Below are 21,703 nucleotides of genomic sequence, written 5' to 3'. Positions count from 1 at the left end.
CGATATGAACATTTAACGTGGTTTTATAGTCAGAGTTTCGTCTGCTATTTCGGCATGTGGTGTCTTTTAGACACCCTCATTTTTAATTGTTAAAAATTTTCTTACCTTTGTAAGGTATTCTTTCATGCTGGCCACTTGATAATTTCGACACTTAAATATCGATATAATCCTCATATTAAATTATACATATATATTATATATATAATATATATATATATATATTACACATATATATATATATATTACACATATAATATATATACATATATATATACATATACATATATATACATATATATATATATATACATATATATATATACATATATATATATACATAATATAATTATATACATATATATACATATATATATTACATATATATATATACATATATATATACACATATATATAGGTACATATATATAATACATATATATATATACATATATATTATATACATATATACATATATATATACATATATACATATATATATATATCTACATACATACATATATATATACATATATATATACATATATATATACATATATATATACATATATACATATACATATATATACATACATATATATACATATAATAATATACATATAATATATATACATATCTATAATATCCTATATATACATATATATATATATATATACATATAGATATACATATCATACATCATATATATATATAACATATAATATAATATTATTAGAGACAAAACCACTATTTTGACCACAGTGGTAATGAGTGATTTTAAAAATCCGTTAAAAGCAATGACATCAAATATGTTTGGAAGAGGAATTTATGAAAATATGAAAATCAGTCATTATCACTGTGGTCAATATGTAGCAAGCCATAGAAAATTTTTTTGTCCGTCTGGAGGCTGATTGATTTTCCTTGACTTTCCTGATGAGAAGACGGCATAATGCACTTATTCTTCAGAATTAAGAAATATACTCTTCGAAACATGTGTTGAAATTAAAGGAATTGTGTTAAAATCCTCGTTCGACTCCATTCTTTTATTCATTTAATATTACACAACAAATTACCGCACAAGAACACGGAGTTTCTACCTTTGGCATGTAGCTTCAACCGTATTTTCTGACGTGAATTTGCTACCCAGGTATCGGTTAACCGAAGTATCAATACTAGGATAATTCATTCACCTACTTAAATATATATATATATATATATATATATATATATATATATATATATATATTATATATATATATATATATATATTATATCTATATATATGTATATATAGTTCAAATTTGCAAAAAAAAAGGATGAAGACAGGTGTAGGAACAATAAGCAAGTGAATTAGTTTGACGCTCTGGAAAAATGGAAAAGTCTTTTACGCTTCGAGCCTACACTCTACGACTGAAAGGAATAAAAGGAAACAAAGAGAGAGGGGGGAGAAAGAGAGAGAGAGAGAGAATGGGGTGAAAAAACTCGGAGAGAGAATAACTGTGTAGAGTTCAGCGGTCCAATATGGCGATTGACAGGAAAAATAGAAGATGAGAATGCAATTAGAATAGTTAAAATATTTTCTATTGTTATATTTAAAGATTTTCTTTCTTTGTTTATTCACTGAACATTGGTAGAGTGGGAAGACCTGGAATTTGTTCAGCGAATAGCACAGATGAAACACCGATAAACAAAGAAAATACTTTGATACAAAAGTAGAAACCAAGACTTACCAAACGTTAACAAACCAGACACAACTATTCAAACTCAAAACTCATTCTGTCACTTACGGTGAGGAACCTACACAGCTATCAACCTAAACATTAACCACTGGACCACATACAAACGACACCTGTCCACTCTCTCACCTGGCCGATTAAATTTAGAGTGACTTGACTGTAAATAAATATTTTCACTCAACCGTGTCGGCCTTCATTTTAGGCGCAAAATATACTGTCACTTGACACTAACGCACAGACTTCGTTCTCTACAAACACTTGAAAGGAAATATTCGGACCATTGTTTGTTTGGACATGTTCAGTCAACCGTGTCAAACTTAGCTCACGACACCAAACATTGTTACTAGATACTAACACACGGACGTAGCGGAGGACGTGCAAAACAATTTTAACCACTCATGTGACTATGCGCTACTGATCATATCCTATTCAAAACATATATTAATCTGAGTCATGAACTCCCTACAAAAATAGGGCAAACTTCAAACACTAGTCAGAAGCAAGTCAGCTACGAGAAAAAAACCTGTCTTTCTACTGAACTTTTTGAAAATCAGTGTAAACTGTGAAACCAGTTAAAGCTTTAAATGTTTTAATAAAAAATATTTTAACTATTTTCATTGCATTTTCAACTTCTATTTTTTCTATTTCTACCCCTGTGGAATAAAATGACTTTGCTATATATATATATATATATATATTATATAATTAGGGCTTAGTAAAATAAATTACTTTGCCACATACTGAACTTAGTAGAAATAGCAGCCAAAAAAATTTTTTCTTAGCATTCTACGACACTGTTAGTTGGAGTGGTTCATCTGAAGCGACAAGTTCGATGATAGGTAAAGTTCCTGCTTTTTAGTGTTTCCAAATCCAAATTAAGAAATTTTGAGCTGACGAAAGAAATGCTGATTTTATTTGGCTAATCTTGAAACGTTGACGTACTCAAACGATCTACGTACTTGTGATATTTTTCTGTATTTACCCCCAAACCTTCGTGAGCTGTCTGGAGTAAACATTATCTGAGAGAAATTTTCTTTAAGTAGTAGAATGCTAAGAAAAAATTTTTTTGGCTGCTATTTCTACTAAGTTCAGTATGTGGCAAAGTAATTTATTTTACTAAGCCCTAATTATATAATGTAATATTTTGAATTCGCCTTAAATGGTCCTTTTACTGAACACTTGGTGAAATTGATTAATTAATTAATTTTACCCTCAATTGTTGGTATGTATGTATGTATGTATGTATGTATGTATGTATGTATGTATGTATGTATGTATATAGATGTTAAATAGAATGAGACGACAAAACCAAGGCTGTGTGGAATTTTCAGGACATTTATAAAGAGAAAGTTAGTCTTACAGCTCTTTCTGGGATATTAGGAATGTAGTGGTAGTATTAAGTGGATAGAGGAGGGAGAAGAGATGTGTATGTTAAAATGAGGAGAGAGGTGAAAAGGAAAAGGTGAGAAAAAAAGGAAAGAAAGAGGAAGAGAAAATGAAAACAAGAAGAGAAAATGAAATGATGCCAGATAATACCGGACTGACTTGGTGCTTTAACTTAAGTACCTAATTCAACTGTCCGACGAACGGGAACGTGAAACTCTGAGTAACAATTTTAGAGATATTTTTGCTGCCTTTTAATAAAGCGTACACACACACACACACACACACATATATATCCCCTTTTCCCTAGCTCTCCTGTGTGACCCTTCTGTCCGGCATTCGCCATGGTAGATCGCTAGCCACTAGACATTCTTTATTTTCTCTCCTTGTTTCTTTCTGTGTTCCTTTCTGTAGAAGAGCGTAGGCTCGAAACGTTAAAGACTTTTCACTTCCTGAGCGTTATACTAATACATCAATTTGTTGTCTACACCACCTGTCTTCGTCTTTTGTTTTTTTTGTGAATTCTCATATATATATATATATATATAGGCAGATAGCTACCTAGCTAGCTAGATAGATAGATGTGTGTGTGTGTGTGTGTGTCTGGAGTTTGCCTTCATCTCCCCCTCCGCTGTACAACCCGTGTTAGTTTGTTCACGTCCCCGTAACTCAGTGATTCAGCTTAAGAGACTGATAGAGGAGTACCAGGCTTTAAAAATGTAAGTCCTGGAGGTCGATTTGTTTAAATAAAACTCTTCAAGACGATGCCCCAGCATGGCCACAGTCCAATCACAGAAACAAGTAAAAAACAATAAAAGATAAACACAGAATGATAGACTGACAGACACAGATAGATAGATAGACATAAATACATATACTCAGATAGATAGATGGATAAATAGATAGATAGATAGATAGATAGATAGATAGATAGATAGATAGATAGATAGATAGATAGATAGATAGATAGATATAGATATACGTACGTACATACATACATACATACATACATACATACATACATACATAGACAGACAGATAGACTGATACATAGATAGATACATATATACAAAGCAGACAGAAAAGACAAGCAGAAAAGCCCGACCGACCGACCAACAGACAGACAGATAGATACAAAAAAGAGAGACACAGAGATATAGAGATAGAGAGGAGGAGGGGAAGGAAGAGTGCTCTAACATTGCGGCAGAGAGGCAGGCAAGCAGCGGCTATCCGCTGTTACCCAGTAACACTATCAGCACCGCCGCCGCCACCACCACCACCACCACCACCACCACCATCATATGAATCACTGACCTCATTATACAAATGTTTATTACAACTCTAAAATTTCCCCCTATGAGAAAACTATCGAGGTGAGCTCACTTCTCCGCACTGCCAGCTCCACTCCCAGCGATGGTTCATCTCCCATCAACTTCAAGCTATTGTTTACCACAGTCCAGAATCGATTTTTATTCACAACTGGAAGTTCTGTATGAAGCAAAGTCGACAAGTTTGACAATCTCCATCAAAACCATGCCGTAACAAACCCCTGCTTTATCTAATACACAACTATATACGCACAATTATACATATATATATATGAATGTATACGCATTATCGGACTGATTCGAAAGTAAGTTGATATATAACTGTTGTTGTTTTGTTGTTGTTTATGCTTCCTTGGTGTAATATTTGGTATAATATTCTGGTCTTATGATTATCTCGTGCTTGCTTTTTAGCCTTGAGTTAATGCTGATCGAAAACATTCCAGCCGAGACCATCCCTTTTATATACACGCCCGAACAATCCTGTATACGCATGTGTGTTTATATAAAGTTTGTATATGTATGTATACGCATACAGACAAATATATACGTATATATATACACACACATACACACCCGCCCACCCATTAACGTTCATACGTACATCTATCTATCTATCTATCTATCTATCTATCTATCTATCTATCTATCTATCTATCTATCTATCTATCTATCTATCTATCTATCTGTCTGTCTGTCTGTCTGTCTGTCTGTCCATCTATCTATATATCCATCTATCTATATATCCATCTATCTATATATCCATCTATCTATCTATCTATCTATCTATCTATCTATCTATCTATCATCTATCTATCTATCTATCTATCTATCTATCTATCTATCTATCATCTATATATATATATATATATATATATATATATATATATATATATATATATATATATAATCCATCTATCTATTATCCATCTATCTATCTATCTATCTATCTATCTATCATCTATCTATCTATCTATCTATCTATCTATCTATCTATCTATCTATCTATCTATCTATCTATATCCATCTATCTATCTATGAACATACATACCTATACACGTATAGCAATAAGCCTGAGGTTTGACTGCTGCTTCTAGCAGACCGAATGACCTCTATCAAGGACTCCTTTGTTCATGACATCATATTGTTTTTATTTATTTCCAACAGCTGATAGTGATTCGAGTGGGATTTGGCTGCTATTTCTCGCAGGCCGATAACAGAGCTACCCCCTCCCACCTGTTGCCCGACGTTCCGTTTTCTAGAGTTATTTAGAGAAATATTTCAAATATTTTTTCTTATAAAATGTGCTTCAATGTTTTTTTAAGGTGCTGGGGCGTGGGGGTAGGGCTTAGGATTCGGTTTTTTTTAGGGGGGAAATTGATAAATATTTATACAGAGGAAAACTAAGTTGGTTCGTACGTTCGACGTCGCTGTTGTCTTTGTTGTGGTTTTGTAGCTGTTTAGCCACAGGTTAGCTCGATCCAAGCACATTCCAGCCGTGACCATCTTGTGTTTTTTTATCTGGGTAATATTGGGACAATATCATGTAATATATCTTTATCTTAAGCATTAAGAATAAGAGTTGAATGCTATTTGGCTGCTATTTCTAGCGGGGTGACCACCTCTACAGGGTCCCTTAACTTATTCCTCTCTCATTAGGTTTGAAAATTTGTGAAGTAAATGGTGATACTCTCACAATCTCCTGGTTTAGATATTATTATATATGACTGTGCGTCGAACAATGCACCCTGCAAATACTAGTTAGGAACGCCCACATACGAGAGATAACGTCACCGCCAAAATAGCGCGTAGTTTTAATTTTGTTGCGAAAGAGCCTTAAAGTTCAGGGGCATCATGTAGCGCAGCACGTCCCTTCGCCATTCTGATGGAGTTTTTTGGGACTAGCAGACCTTCGAAGACCTATTCCACACAAGAAAGGAAAAAACCTTCGTTGCTTTTTTAGTATTTCAGTTTTACATCAAACGGAAAATATGCTTATCAAATTTTTTTTTAAGCAATTTTTACTTGTTTCAGTCATTGGTCTACGGCCATGCTGGGGCACCATCTTGAAGGGCTTAGACAAACAAATCGACCCCAGTCTGATATTTATTGTATTGGTCTCATTTGCCGAACTGCTAAGTTACAGAGATGTAAACAAACTAAAACCAATTGTCAAGCAGTGAGGTGGGATGGTGGGTAGGAAGACAAATACACACACATCTTATCGGGTTTCGATACAGTTTCCATCTACGAAATCCATTCACAAGTCTTTGGTCGGCCCAAAGTGCCACACAGCGGGACTAAACCCAAAACCATATGGTCGCAAAGCTAGCTTCTAACCACACAGCCGGGCCTGCTTCAACGAATTCTTTCCCCTAAATTTACTAAAATGTTTTGCACACATTTTGCATGCTGACACTCAGACTTTCATACCCTTTTCTTTTCCAAAAGGAGGCATGGGACTTCGAAGGACAACTGTCCCAAAATTCCTCCTTCACCACAAAGTTCTTTAATTCAAGCTGCTACAACACTAACCTGAATACAGTTGTAACTATTCCAAATCTAAACACATAGTCAGGATATGCTGTATATAAACAGAGAAAGAGCGGTGTGCTGTATATAAACAGAAAGTATACTGTATATAGACACAGAAAGAGAGGTTTGCTGTATATAAACATAGAACTAAGGGTGTATTATATATAAGCATAGAAAGTGGGGTGTGCTGTATATAAACATACAAATATAATCAAAGTTTTCCAAACGAACTAAATAGTTATTTCTTTACCAAAAACGGCGGAATTTTGAAGTCTTCAGAATAGTAACGAGGATGTTTTGGTTATTGTAAATAACAGTCAAAATAACAAAGTTCTGTTAGCATTCCTCAACAAATTAAATCGAACAGCTGGCAGAAACGTTAGCACGCCGGGCGAAATGCTTAGCGGTATTTTGTCTGCGTTACGTTGTGAGTTCAAATTCCGCCGTGGTCGACTTTGCCTTTCATCCTTTCGGGGTCGATTAAATAAGTACCAGTTACGCACTGGAATCGATATAATCGACTTAATCCGTTTGTCTTTTCTTATTCGTCCCCTCTGTGTTTAGCCCCTTGTGGGTAGTAAAGAAATAGGTATTTCGTCTGTCTTTATGTTCTGTGTTCAAATTCTACCGAGATCGACTTTCATGCTTTCAGGGTCGATAAATTAAGTACCAGCTACGCACTGGGGTCGATATAATCGACTTAATCCGTTTGTCTGTTCTTATTCGTCCCCTCTGTGTTTAGCCCTTGTGGGTAGTAAAGAAATAGTTATTTTGTCTGTCTTCAAATTCCACCGAGGTCGACTTTCATGCTTTCAGGGTCGATAAATTAAGTACCAGTTGCGTACTGGCGTCGATCTAATCGACTGCTCCCCCCTCCCCACCAAATTTTGGGGCTTGTGCCTAAAATAGAAAAGAATCGTTAGCACGCCGGTTCCTTAACAAATGCTGTCATCATCGGCATTTCGTCTGCATTTACATTCTGAGTTCAAATTCCGCCGAGGTCGACTTTGTCCTTCATCCTTTCGGGGTCGGTAAATAAAGTACCAGTTGCGTACTGGGGTCGATTTATCGGCCACCCCGAAATTGCTGGCTTTGTGTCGGAATTCCAAATTAATATTACTCAACAACTTCAAGAACTACATTTCAAGAACTAACAGACGCAGGCGTGGCTGTGTGGTAAGAAGCTTGCTTCTCAACCACATAGTTCCGGATTCAGTCCCTCTGTGTGGCACCTTGGGCAAGTGTCTTCTACTATAGCCTCGGGCCGACCAAAGCCTTTATTCGTCTATTCGTTTCAGTCATTTTGACTGCGGCCATGCTGGAGCACCGCCTTTAGTCGACCAAATCGACCCCAGGACTTATTCTTTGTAAGCCTAGTACTTATTCAATCGGTCTCTTGTACCGAACCGCTAGGTTACGGGGACGTAAACACACCAGCATCAATGTCAAGCGATGTTGGGACACACACACACACATACATATATACATACATAATATATACATACATACATATATATATATATATATATATATATATATTATATATATATATATATAATATATATATATATATATATATATATGTGTGTGTGTGTGTGTATACACGACGGGCTTCTTCCAGTTTCCGTCTACCAAATCCACTCACAAGGCTTTTCTATCCACGCGGATAGGAAAGCCTTTTTTTCTTTCGAGGGCTTATATGCCTCTTTCTTAGACTATTTTCCTCGTCATTGCACGGTGGTCGCCATAAGATTTAAGCTTATATAAAAATACCATTATGATATATGTGTGTGTATGTGTGTGTGTGTGTGTGTGTGTGTGCGTGCGCGCGCGTGTGTGACTATTTGTCACCCCGCCATCGTTTGACAACCGATGCTGGCAAAAGTGCCCGATAAAATACGTACCTAGGCTTTCGAAAAATAAGTCCTGGCGTCCATTTGTTCGACTAAAAGGCGGTGCTCCATCATGGCCGCAGTCATATGTCTGAAACAAGTAAAAGAACATCAACAGTGTTGTCTTACTGTTGTTGTTCTTGGAGTATTAGCAGCATCGTTGATGTTGTTGTTGCTATTGTTGTTGCAAGTATTTATTGTTGCTACTGCGACTGCTGCTTCTTCTGTTGAAAATTCTGGCGAGTTCTGAATTGCCAGGAATCTTTCGTCTTCGCTGCAGCCTCCTTCTTTCTCTCATTCCATCAAACGCCTTGACCAAAATGTTCTAAAAATAGATCGTGTGTGTGTGTGTGTGTGTGGGGGGGCATTCTTTTATTCTTTTACTTGTTTCAGCCATTCGGGAAATTTCGAACCTGGGTTCTCATTCCTAAGGTATTTTTCGATATTATTATTATTATTATTATCATTAATGATAATAATAATAATAATAATAATAATAATAATAATAATAATAATAATAATAATGATAATAATAATAATAATAATAACAACAACAACAACAATAATAATAATAATGTGCCTAGTGTACCCTTATCAGATGGGTATACTGGGCTTCGTATATTTTACCCCAGTGTCACTTTGATGGCATGCACTGCTCTCTCACCCAATAATAATGATAATAATAATAATAACATAGAAAAATACCTTAGGAATGAGAACCCAGGTTCGAAATTTCCCCAAGACGCCTGATGAAGGCTGGAGGCTATATCCGTTAAATAGAGGTTATAAGAGTTAGGTATTGGAATCTTATATGTATACCATTCTGCTTAAATAATGGATCTACAAGTGCAATATCCCTGCATATCTCACATCATTCTTCCACTTCACTCTCTATTTCATATCTTATCTAAATTAACTATTGCTTAACCATTTTCTCACAGCGTCTCCGATGAAGGAATATAATAAATATACTGGAAACATCTGTAAGACCTATTTATAAATGTTCTAAAATCTTCATAGCCTTGGTTTTTTATCGCATTCTAAAAAAAAAAGAAAATTATATATATACTTTTATGTGTATGTTTATGGTGGTTGTCTACTCTCTATGCAGAGATAGAACACTTCCTGTACCTACACCTTAGAATCATGGCATCTGATGTGACTTTTTAAACCAGAGAATGTTCTGAAAAGACACCCACATATATATTAACCTAATATATATATATATGTACACAATGAAAGTAATTGAAATTGAAACCATATAAAGCAGAATTATTATATAACATTACAATAGAGATGTTATTGTTTCACTCTTGACACCTAATACCGCAACAGCGTAAGAGATTGCTCCGGGATCGCATTAGACAAGAAGTTGAAAATGTTTGGCCCACGACACTCCATTGACCCTAAGTAAGGTATGTGTAAAATTTGAATGAAATCGCTTGGATTGTTCTCGAGTGTCAGTGATGCACACATACAGACAGACACACACACAGACAGACACACACACATTCTCAGTTTTATATATATAGATACACACACACACACATATCAAAGAAAAGACATGAATAATGAACTTCACATATTGTTAATGCATCCGTGACTTACACCTGTTTCTGGTATGCATTATAGGTGCATTAATGGTTCCGTTTAATAAATCTGTCGATTGATCGACTGAAGCAATTGAATGACCTTAACAAATGCTATCATCATCGGAATCTGTGTACCGAATGGTGCATGAACTTCGATGATGATAATATTTGTTAAGGGACCTATAATGCATATCTCAAACAGTTGTAAGTCAAAGATGTACAAAAGAATTTGTAAAGTTCATTAGTTATGCCGTTTTGGTGTATATCACTCTGTGAAAAAGGTCAGATTAACGGGAGAGTGCAACCATAGATTTATAAATTCAACAGGCGATGGACTTCAATTTCGGGCCCAGTGCTTCGGACCCAAATGGAAACGGCGTGGAAACCTGTCATGTGTATGTGTGTGTGTGTGTGTGTGCGCGCGCGCGCGTGCGATTTTGTGTTTGTGTTTGCCTAAGAACTGGGGTTGATTTGTTCACCTAAACACATCAAGGTGGATCCCCAGCAAGGCCGCAGTTCAATGACTAAAACAAATAGAAGGCTCGTGGCTGTAGAAATACCCCACTGAACTAACACATGCGTAAGCTATGCTCACAGGCCACAAATATAGCCATCCACGGACACCCTAGCCATTATCTCAGATAGTTTCACAGCTACACCCATCCAAGCAGCAGCGCACTCTTCAATTCTGAGGATCTTACCATTTTTCTAACCTCTCCCTGTCTCCAAGGGACCAATTGTGGTTAGATATGGAGAGCCAAGGCTACACCATCAACTTCGACCCCAAGACTTACCTGTCTCAAATGCTAGGGTTCACAGGGCCGGTTACCTGGGTTCATAGCGTATAAGTGACCAAGACCCCAACATTGACCCTGAATGGTCCATAGCAGCATTAGTCGTTTACAGCAGAGTGGTGTGGTGCAATGTGAAATGAAGTTTTTGGCTCAAGAACACAACGCACCGCTTGATCTTGTGATCGCCAGTGCAACACCCTAACCACTAGACCAATTGTTTGCAACAACGATGGGTACTGCAAGGTCTTAAAAATTCCCCCTCCCATCCAAGACACGCTGCATGTCACGACGGTACCCCCTATGAAACCATCAGGTAGATGAAGGCCCAATAACTTAATACTCAGACGTGTGAACGGTTAAATGAATATCGGAGATGTATATCGAATCTGCAGGAGTTACTCAGAGGTGTTGTAAGCTTTTGTTCTAAAACCCGTCCGTATCGTCAGCGGGTACTGCAGGGTCACAAATGTTTCGTCCCTTACCTTGTACGCTTCGCCTTATTAGAGCAGTGAGGACCGAATTAACCCTCGCCTGCGAAGGGTTCCACCTACGATCTCTTGACAAGCATCCCCTTTGAGCTGGTTTCAGCTGCCATGCCTATCTCCTTGGTGTCTTTCTTCAGTTGTTTGCAGTCCAGACTTATCGTCTGCCGGAATGTGTAATCTGACAGTCTCACTTATCTCCCTCTAACCGTCTTATCTTTTTATTCATTTATTTATTTACTTATTTATTTATTATCCTTTCATATGGGAGTGAACTCCCTTGCCACGTCAATACAAGACTTGTAGTGTCACACAACCACGTGATTTGTGCTGAGTAATCAGAAGGTCATATTCAGTCCATCATTTTGTTTGTTTAATACCTGTAACCAGAACGTTAGACCCATGATTCAAGTGCGGACCTTTATAAAGACATCCGCACTTTTTATAAAGAAACCCTACTTTTTGGTCTAAATTCAACATTGAATCTTTTCCGTTTGATTCACCGCGCCACATTTTTTTTTTTTTTTTGAAATTTTCCCCAGAGATCTATCTTTGCATCCTAATTAACGAAAATCATTCAGTGAAGAACCATTAGAAATGAATTTTTTACTAATCTAAGCCGATCAAGAAGCTTCCATCAACGACATATCGGAATTGGCGTGTGTTTTCCTCTTATTTGCTTCAACAAATAAGCCATAACGAACACTTCTGATTGGCCAGAATTGGCAAAAACTTTCAGCCTTTAATGGAACGTAACTTTTTCATTTCTAATTTCTCAAATAAATAAATATTAATGTGATTTTCGTAATTAGCGTACAATACTAAGTCATCAGTTATCGCTTACACCTGTTTCAATTAATAGATTACAGCCATGCTGGAGCACCACCTGTAAAAGTTTCAGTCGAACAAATCGACCCCAGGACTTAAACTTTTTTTTAAAGTTTGGTACTTATTCTATCGTACACTTTGACTGAAACACTAATTTATGGGGACGTAAACAAACGAATAGTGGTCGGCAAGCGGTGGTAGCAGGTACGATCCCAGGAATTTTTCGAAAGGAGAGTACAATGTCAGAAGGGAATAACAATGCCAGGAGAAAAGGGTGTAATAACATTATTTAAAAGGGCGCACGTCTTTTCTTGAGGTGGGGCACGTGCCCTTTAGGACCCTTCCCTTTGGGTCCGCCCCAAGGTGGACAAATACACAGACACACTCACACAAAACAAAAAAAAAATGTAACAAGAACGTAAGAGTCAACAAAATATCCGGACAGTTAGACGATACAAAAAAAAACGACAGGAAAAAACAAGGGCGGGTCATTCGGTGCTTTCTATCGTCAGTCGAGTTCCAGATCATCCCTGCAGTTTCGGCCGAATGTATGTATGTATGTATGTATCTATCTATCTATCTATCTATCTATCTATCTATCTATCTATCTATCTATCTATCTATCTATCTATCTATCTATCTATGTGTGCGTGGGACTGAACCCGGATCCATGTGGTTGGGAAATTAAGGGTATTTTTCTACACTGCAAGTGTATGTATGACTGTGGTGGAGAAACTCGTTTTGCAATCGCGTGGTTTTAGGTTCAGTCCCACACCGTGGCACCTTGGGCAAGTGACTACTACTATATCTTCGGGCCGAATGAAGCCTTGTGAATGGATTTGTTAGACGGAAACTGAAAGAAGCCTGTCATACATACATGTGTATATGTATGTATATATATATATATATATATATATATGTGTGTGTGTGTGTGTGTATACTTTTGTGTCTGTGTTTGTGCTTCCCCTTACAGCATTAACAACTGATGTTGGTATGTTTACGTCTCCGTATGGATTTGGTAAACGGAAACTGTGTCGAAGCCCGATATATGTGTCTTTGCGTTTGTGCCCCCCACCCCACCCCCACCACACACGCTGCTTGACAACCGGTGTTGGTGTGTTTATATCTCCGTAACTTTAGCGGTTCGGCAAAACAGACCAATGCAATAAATACTATACCGAAATAAAAAATAAATAAATAAATAAGCGCCGGGGTCGATTCGTCGGACTAAAACCTCTCCAAGGTGTTGCCCCAGCATGGCCGTAGTCTAATAACTGAAACAAATAAAAAATTAAAGATAAATCGGTCTCAATGAGTAAAATCAAAAATATTTATATTCCACTCAGCCTTTTGTCTTCTTTCTTTCGTCCTCCTCACCATAATCTTATGAACTCTTAATTCCTCCTCCCTCTACCTCTCTCTCTCTCTCTCCCCCTCTCTCTCACTCCTCATACACTGTCACTGCTCTTCTCTCTCTCTTTCTCTCTAGCTTTTTCTCATTCTTTGCGGTTTTTCTTCTTCACCCTCTCTCTACGTATCTTCTTCTCACTTTATTACTCTCTTCCTCTCTAATTTTCTCTCCTTTCCCTGAAAGGTTTATCTCTCCCCCTTTCTTGCTATTTCCCTCACACCGTTACTTTCCCCCTCTCTCTATGTTCTCACATACTGTTACTTCCCTTCTCCGTCTCTCTTAAACTCTATTCTCTTCCCCTCCTCTCTCCATCTTTCACTTATCATTGACTCTACCTACTCCCCTTATCATTCACTCAAATGCTCTTACTGTCTCTCTCTCTCTCTCTCTCTCTATCTATCTCTATCTTATGCACTGTTATTCTTACTCCCCCTCTCTCTCTGCCTCCTCACACACTACCCATCGCTCTCAACCTTTCTAACCCCCCCCCGCTCCTCATTTAATCTCCCTCACCTACCACCACTGACATACTGACCTAATTACTTAACGACCATATTAATGACGAACTAATGAGGATCTAATGACATGGTCAATGATCTGTTGGAATTAACAGCTAAATTTTTCTCAGCTCATACTCAACCCCCACCGTCTTAAAAATAAGATACAGTGGCACTAGCATAGCTAGAGGCGGGTGGCGGGGCTGTTAGGGGCCGTCCGCTCCGGGCAACACTTTTAAAGGGGCACCACTTTTGGGTCTGCTGTAGGCAATATGTGTCTTTTGTGGGGTCTGGGGGAGGAAAACGGAAGCGCCGCTCCGAGTGGCACACACTCTAGCTACGCCAGTGTGCAGTGGATACTACATACCTGGGTACAATATACCCCCACACCCCAAAAAACAAGCAAACATACAAAAATCGGAGGTGATTATGGCTGAGAGATAAGTTTTTGTGCCTTCATTAGATGAAACAAGGGTACTGTCTTGTTTACACTGGATTGATCCAGTTATATATAAACACATACGCTTCCCTCCTCATGTGCGTTCCCGTCGCCGAATGCTAGTTTTAACTAGACGTGGCAGGAAGCTGTGTCCCTCTCCACCGGCTGAAGAAACAAGTAGACAGAGAATCCACTAGAGGTGAAGATTACCCGCAAGTTTAACATAACGTAAATTGACCCGTTTTTTATTTTATATATAAAATGTGAATATTTACGATACATTCTTCTTGTTTATTTTATTTCACATAATCATTGAGCATAGCTCCAAATGATTTTCAATTAGTTGTTGAGCACTTTCATTGAATAAATATCTTGATTTGATGAATTAAGATGAACGTTGTGTGGATCATGTATGTCGAGTTACCACTCGCACGCACACACACACACACATACACATACGGTTAAGCATAGCGGTACTAATAACTAGTTCGTAGAACACAGTATGTTTATGTTTTGGAGTAATGCATTAGGCGAGTACGGAGCGTTATACCAAGTTATGAATGACAAAAGAAACAGGAAACATGAAATAAACTTCGTTAGCCGTATGTGTGTGTGTGTGTGTGTGTGTGTGTGTGTGTGTGTGTGTGTGTGTTGTGTGTGTGCGCGTGTGTGTGTGTGTGTGTGTGGTGTGTGTGTGTGTGTGTGTGTGCGCGTGCTTGCAGGTGGATGTGAGCGCGTGGGTGTGTGTGAATCCGTATGGAAAAGTTCGCCTCTTTCGACATTTCTGAGACCAATTCCAGTCCATGGCGCCTTCGGTGAACGTCTTTTACTATTATTTCGGGTCCAAGACTAGACAGTAAAATTGGGATGGTGGAAACTATAAAGAAGTCCCTCGAATGGATTATATTCTCTGGCATCCGTTATTACTGCCGCACCTCTATCGCTAATATATGTAAACTCTTCAACGAAATTTAGTGCCCTATCTAACAACCATGTCGATATAGACGGATAAAATTCTACACACGCAAGTACATACACATACACACATTTACATTTATGTTTGCATAGAGATAAGCACATACATTCATACATACACACTGGCTGATAGATACATAGATAGATTGATAGAGATAGATTGATAGATAGATAGATAGATAGATAGATAGATAGATAGATAGATAGATAGATAGATAGATAGATAGATAGATAGATAGATAGATAGATAAAGTATTTGTCTCATTATATCTATTTAGTTATATCACTCAGTCAATCTTTCCCTCTAGAATAGTATTCCCCTATGGATTTATATCCGCCTATCTTTTTCTCTGACTCTGTCTTTCTCTCTCTCTCTCTCTCTCTCTCTCTCTCTCTCTCTCTCTCTCTCTCTCTTCCTCCTTGTATTTATATATATATATCAATGCATATACACGACTCTATTACTGTTCTACACACCACACAAGCACTCGTAGAGACAAGAAACAGAAAGAGAGAGAGAGAGGGAGTGAATGAGTGAGTGAGAGAGAGGGAGAGAGAGTGAATGAGTGAGGGAGTGCGAGTGAGTGAGAGAGAGAGAGAGAGTGAGATGCTTGAGCATTTGTATCCTCGTGCTATGATTTTACAAGAGTTCATTAAAAAAATGAAGTTAGGAAAAGGTTGAAGTGTTTCCTTCATTTAAATTGGTCAAATATCTGGCTGAGGAGGGTGGAGGGGGGAGAAGAGGGAGAAGAGGAGAGTGTGCGACTGGAGAAAGGAGAGAGTGAGAGAGAGAGCGAAGTTGGTCAAATATCTAGAACTAACAGACAGAAAGAGAGACAGAGGTGGAAGAGGAAAGGAGAGAGTGTGTTATACATGCATTTATACACACACACCCCATTCATATGTGCGTGTGTGTGCTTTTATATATGTAGTATCTATATGTGTATATGTGCATGCATTATATATATATATGTATATATATATATATATAGTATATATATATATATATATATATATATATATATATATATATACATATATTTATAAACACACACATACACACACATATACATGTATATACACAATTACATGCACACGCACATATATAAATGTATATATATTTTTATGTGCTTGGTTGTATGTGTGTGTGTATGTCTCTGTGTATGTGTGTGCGTGCGTGTGTGTGAGTTTAAAGTAGCCAAATATCGAGAACTGGCAAAATAAACGGGAGAGAGAGAGAGAGAGAGAGAGAGAGAGAGAGATGGTGGAGAGACATAATGACATACATACAACACACACACACACACACACACACATATATATATAGAGACAGAAAGGGCTGTGGATTATCTAACTGTGAGGTTGAGCTAGAATGACGAGAGGCGATGATAACTGGAAGAAATCAATGACTCAGCCGTTCCTCTTTTCGTTTTCTTTCCTTATTAAAGCATTTCAGTTTCGTCACACTTCCGTTTATCCCTGTTTTTTTTTTGTATGTTTGTTTACGTGACAAACTAAGTCACGTGAATGGATCTCTGTCGCCGCTACCGAGGCACCCATGGACTGTCAACGTATTCAACAAGCAGAATTAGCCTGACACAATGTAATAAGAGTGGTCACGAATAGGCATAGCCTGAACAAGTTTAGGAAAAACCCGATCCACACTCTTAACTCTGTAGGGCTTAAGAATGCTCCAGAGACCAGCCTTTCTCAGACGTCCCGTTCAATTTCGGCACCGGTTCAAGCCCTACCGAAAATTCTAATGAAAGGCCATTGTATATCAACACAGCCTCCTACCACTCTATTATATATTTCTTTATTGCCCACAAGGGGATAAACATAGAGAGGACAAACAAGGACAGACAAAGGGATTAAGTCGATTACATCGACCCCAGTGCGAAACTGGTACTTTATTTATCGACCCCGAAAGGATGAAAGGCAAAGTCGACCTCGGCAGAATTTGAACTCAGAACGTAACGACAGACGAAATACCGCCAAGCATTTCGTCCGGCGCGCTAACGTTTCTGCCAGCTCGCCGCCAAGTGTCTGCACTCTATTATAATGTTTAAAATCTTTAAGCTGCATCAATCATATGCCTAGCCCTAAATCCCATTGGAGAAAGTAGCGCTGTAAAATCCTTTGGGTTGTTTCCCCTTTTTCACTCAACGTGAGAAACTCAACTGGAAACAGTTGAAATGGCATGGACCACATCTAAATGGAAGTAGATGTCGAAAACTTTGCTTGTTCAAGAGGAGAATCACTCTAAATAACGCACAAAGTCCAGGTATTTTCCTGAACTAAAAAACGAATTATTTCCTTGTTACCCCCATGGACGGTAATTTGTTGTGGCGGCAAACATGTTTACATACATATAACTGTCACGCTCCGGCCACAGCTAACATCGATCCATGGAAAGCAACTCTCCTTTCCCTCCCAGAAAATGTTCGCTATTTGCACACACACACACACACACACACACACACACACACACACACACACACGTATGCATGTATGTACACACACACATACCACATACGTTTTCCTAGTACACTCATAAAGCACCTGTCAGCCCGGGAGGCTATAACAGAAATCGCTAGCAAGAAGGAGGAAAAGAGCGGGTGAGATAGTTAGATAGACAGCTAGATAAACAGATAGTTTTATATATATGTGTGTATGTATGTATGTATATATATATACATATATATATATATACATATATATATACATATATATAAACACACACACACACATACATATATAGATAGATAGATAGATAGAAGGATAAGTAGATAGAGATAGATTGATAAGAGAGAGAACGTGATTGAGGGAGAAAGAACTGTGTTATGGAGAGAGAGAGATAGAGAGAGAGAGACAGACAGACAGAGAGAGGTGTGTTATGAAGGAGGGAGAGAGAAATGTGTTGTGTGTGAAGTAGAGAAAGGTTATCCGATGCTAGCAAAACGTTAGTGGAATCGGTGAAGTTGGACACTTGGAGCAAAAAGTTATCTTTTTTTTAAAACGTCAACCTTTGTTAATAACTGCTGCCATTTCAGCGAAGCTGTTTCCTCCATTCCATTTCACTATTTCTTCCCCTGTTCCTCCATTTTTAATCTTTATTGCGAGCCGTATTGGTGTCAGCGGGGTAGTGTCATCACTTGGTCGCTGGTCTCTCAGGAAAGATAACTGTTTACTGGGAAGCTGGAAAACGAATGCAGGAGCATAGTGTAGCGTAGTTTAGTGTATGTATGTATGTATGTATGTATGTATGTATGTATGTATGTATGTATATATATATATATATATATATATATATATATGTATGTATGTGCAAATTTGTATGTTTTATGTATGTATTCTCATGCATATAGTTGCTATGTATGTATGTATCTCATTATTCAGTTTATTTCAAGATTTCTTGCCAGTAGAGAAAGAACCGGTTTCTAACCTAGATCCATGGTTCCTTCATTGGAATTTCAACATCAACAACATGGTATGTATGTATTTGGGTGAATGAGAATGTAGGCGTTGTGCATCACATTACTAGAAGTGAGTGACCCCTAGTTCTTGTTAGGAGATCACACTAGGACAGGGATTACCAAACTACGGCCTTTCGAGGTCAGTTCATCCAGCTCGCCGCCGCACTCTACTTTTTTGTGTAAGTTCCTGCAATGAGAGTTCATTTGCCCCTGCTATGGCATCAGCGTTTGAAATAACTTGTGTCTGCGAGCAAAAATGAAATATGTGAAGTCAGCCTATCGAACGAAGTTGATCGACGAACATTTGAAAGCAATTCTCTTGGTCGGATGCAGCAATTCCAAAGCAAATAACGATAATGTCTTAAAAGCTAAACACCAGTTTCAAAAATCTCATTAACCGTTTTTGCTGTTTAGTTTGTGCGATTCGGATGTGTGCACTGGGTGTGATATAACTATCTTATTGCTGACGTCGCCATCTTTGATAAACATTTTGGCAAATAAATATGCTAGTGTTCAAGTGGTACTTTATTTTATCGATTTATCGACCCCCTAAAGGATGAAAGGCAAAAGTCGACCCCAGCAGCACTTGAACTCCGAAGGTAAAGTCGGAAAAAATGTCGCTAAGCATGTTTCCAACGCTGTAACGATTCTGCCAAGTAGCCGCCCCATACTAACTTAATCTTTCTTTTTTTTGTTTTTTCTTTTCTACTCTAAGCACAAGGCCCGAAATTTTTGGGGGTAGGGGTCAGTCGATTAGATCAACCCCAGTACGCAACTGGTACTTAATTTATCAATCCTGAAAGGACGAAAGGCATAGTTGACCTCAGCAGAATTTGAACTCAGAACGTAACGACAGACGAAATACCTATTTCTTTACTACATACAAGGGGCTAAACACAGAGGAGACAAACAAGGACAGACATACGGATTAAGTCGATTATATCGACCCCAGTGCGTAACTGGTACTTATTTAAGCGCCCTCGAAAGGATGAAAGGCAAAGTCGACCTCGTCGGAATTTGAACTCAGAACGTAGCGGCAGACGAAATACCTATTTCTTTATTGCCCACAAAGGGCTAAACATAGAGGGGACAAACAAGGGCAGACAAAGGGATTAAGTCGATTACATCTACCCCAGTGCGTAACTGGTACTTATTTAATCGAACCCGAAAGGATGAAAGGCAAAGTCGACCTCGGCAGAATTTGAACTCAGAACATAACGGCAGACGAAATACGGCTACGCATTTCGCCCGGCGTGCTAACGATTTGCCAGGTCGCCGCCCCCTACTAATTTAAATATTGTGAAGCACATGTTGAGTGTTCCTTTCAGCAATCTCCCAAGTGTGGCACAGACACAACGCAAAGAATATCCGCTTGGTCATTCAAACTTTTAGCTTCATTGCACAATATCTCTTCTCTTTCTTTTGCGTTGCGGGTTAAAAATCCAGCCGGGGTCAACTTCGCTTTCAACCTTTCGGGGTTTGATAAAATTAAGTATTAGTGAAGTATTGGGGCCACTATAATAATTTATCTCCTTCCCCTAGAATATCTGGCCAAGTACTAAAATTTAAAACCATTATTATCATAACTATTAAAGCCATTATTATCATTACCAAATGTTATTATTATTATTATTATTATTATTATTTTATTATTATTATTATTATTATTATTATTATATTATTATTATTATTATTAAGGCGATAAGGCGACGATCTGGCAGAATCGTTAGCACGCTGGACGAAATGCTTAGCGATATTTCACTCGGTGCTACGCTATGTGTTCAAATTCCGCCGAGGTCGACTTTGCCTTTCATTCTTTCGGGGTCGATAGGGTTAGGGTTAGGAAAAAGGTAAAAATAAAAGTTGGATAAACGTATTTTAGGAATTCTAATTTGGAATTTCATGTTTTGTTTTCAGGATGAAGAAATCGAATAACTTATCTGGAAAATACCAAGAAATTTCTTCTCCAACCAATGTGCAGAAGGTAAAGGTAGTCACGGTTGGAGACATATCGGTTGGGAAATCTTCTTTGGCATTAAGGTTTACCAAAGGATACTTCGAAGAACTATACAAACCGACAGTTGGCGGTAAGGAGAATTCTTCAGATGTTCAATATTGTTTCCCCCCGAATCCCGATTCTTTCTTTCTTTTCTTCTCTTTTAATGATTTCATTCACTGGACTGCGGCCGTGCTGGGGCACCGCCTTGAAGGATTCAGCTGAACAAATCGGCTCCGGTGCTTATTTATTTTCAAATATAGTACTTATTCTATCGGTTTCTTTGACCGAACTGCTAAGTTAAGGAGACGTAAACAAATCAACACCGGTTATTAAATGATGGCG

General features: G+C 37.9%; 1 protein-coding gene across 2 annotated transcripts in view; it reads left to right on the top strand.

Moving 5' to 3' along the window:
- Window positions 1–4,331: 4,331 nt before the first annotated feature.
- Window positions 4,332–21,703, top strand: part of LOC115210730 (GTP-binding protein ypt5) — a 30,106-nt gene continuing 12,734 nt past the window's right edge. The window contains exons 1-2 of one of the 2 annotated variants that reach the window (XM_029779439.2): window positions 4,332–4,749; window positions 21,280–21,449. In XM_029779439.2, coding sequence (XP_029635299.1) covers window positions 21,281–21,449 — 169 coding nt within the window. In that variant the 5' untranslated portion in view covers window positions 4,332–4,749; window position 21,280. Of the gene's footprint in view, window positions 4,750–10,264; window positions 10,284–21,279; window positions 21,450–21,703 lie in introns of those variants that run through there. The other variant, XM_036502340.1, reaches the window with a different exon arrangement.

The sequence above is a fragment of the Octopus sinensis genome, linkage group LG4, assembly GCF_006345805.1.
Source record: "Octopus sinensis linkage group LG4, ASM634580v1, whole genome shotgun sequence".
NCBI classification, from domain to species: domain Eukaryota; kingdom Metazoa; phylum Mollusca; class Cephalopoda; order Octopoda; family Octopodidae; genus Octopus; species Octopus sinensis.
Note: the sequence above shows the minus strand (reverse complement) of the source record. Positions and strands in the feature narration are given on the sequence as shown.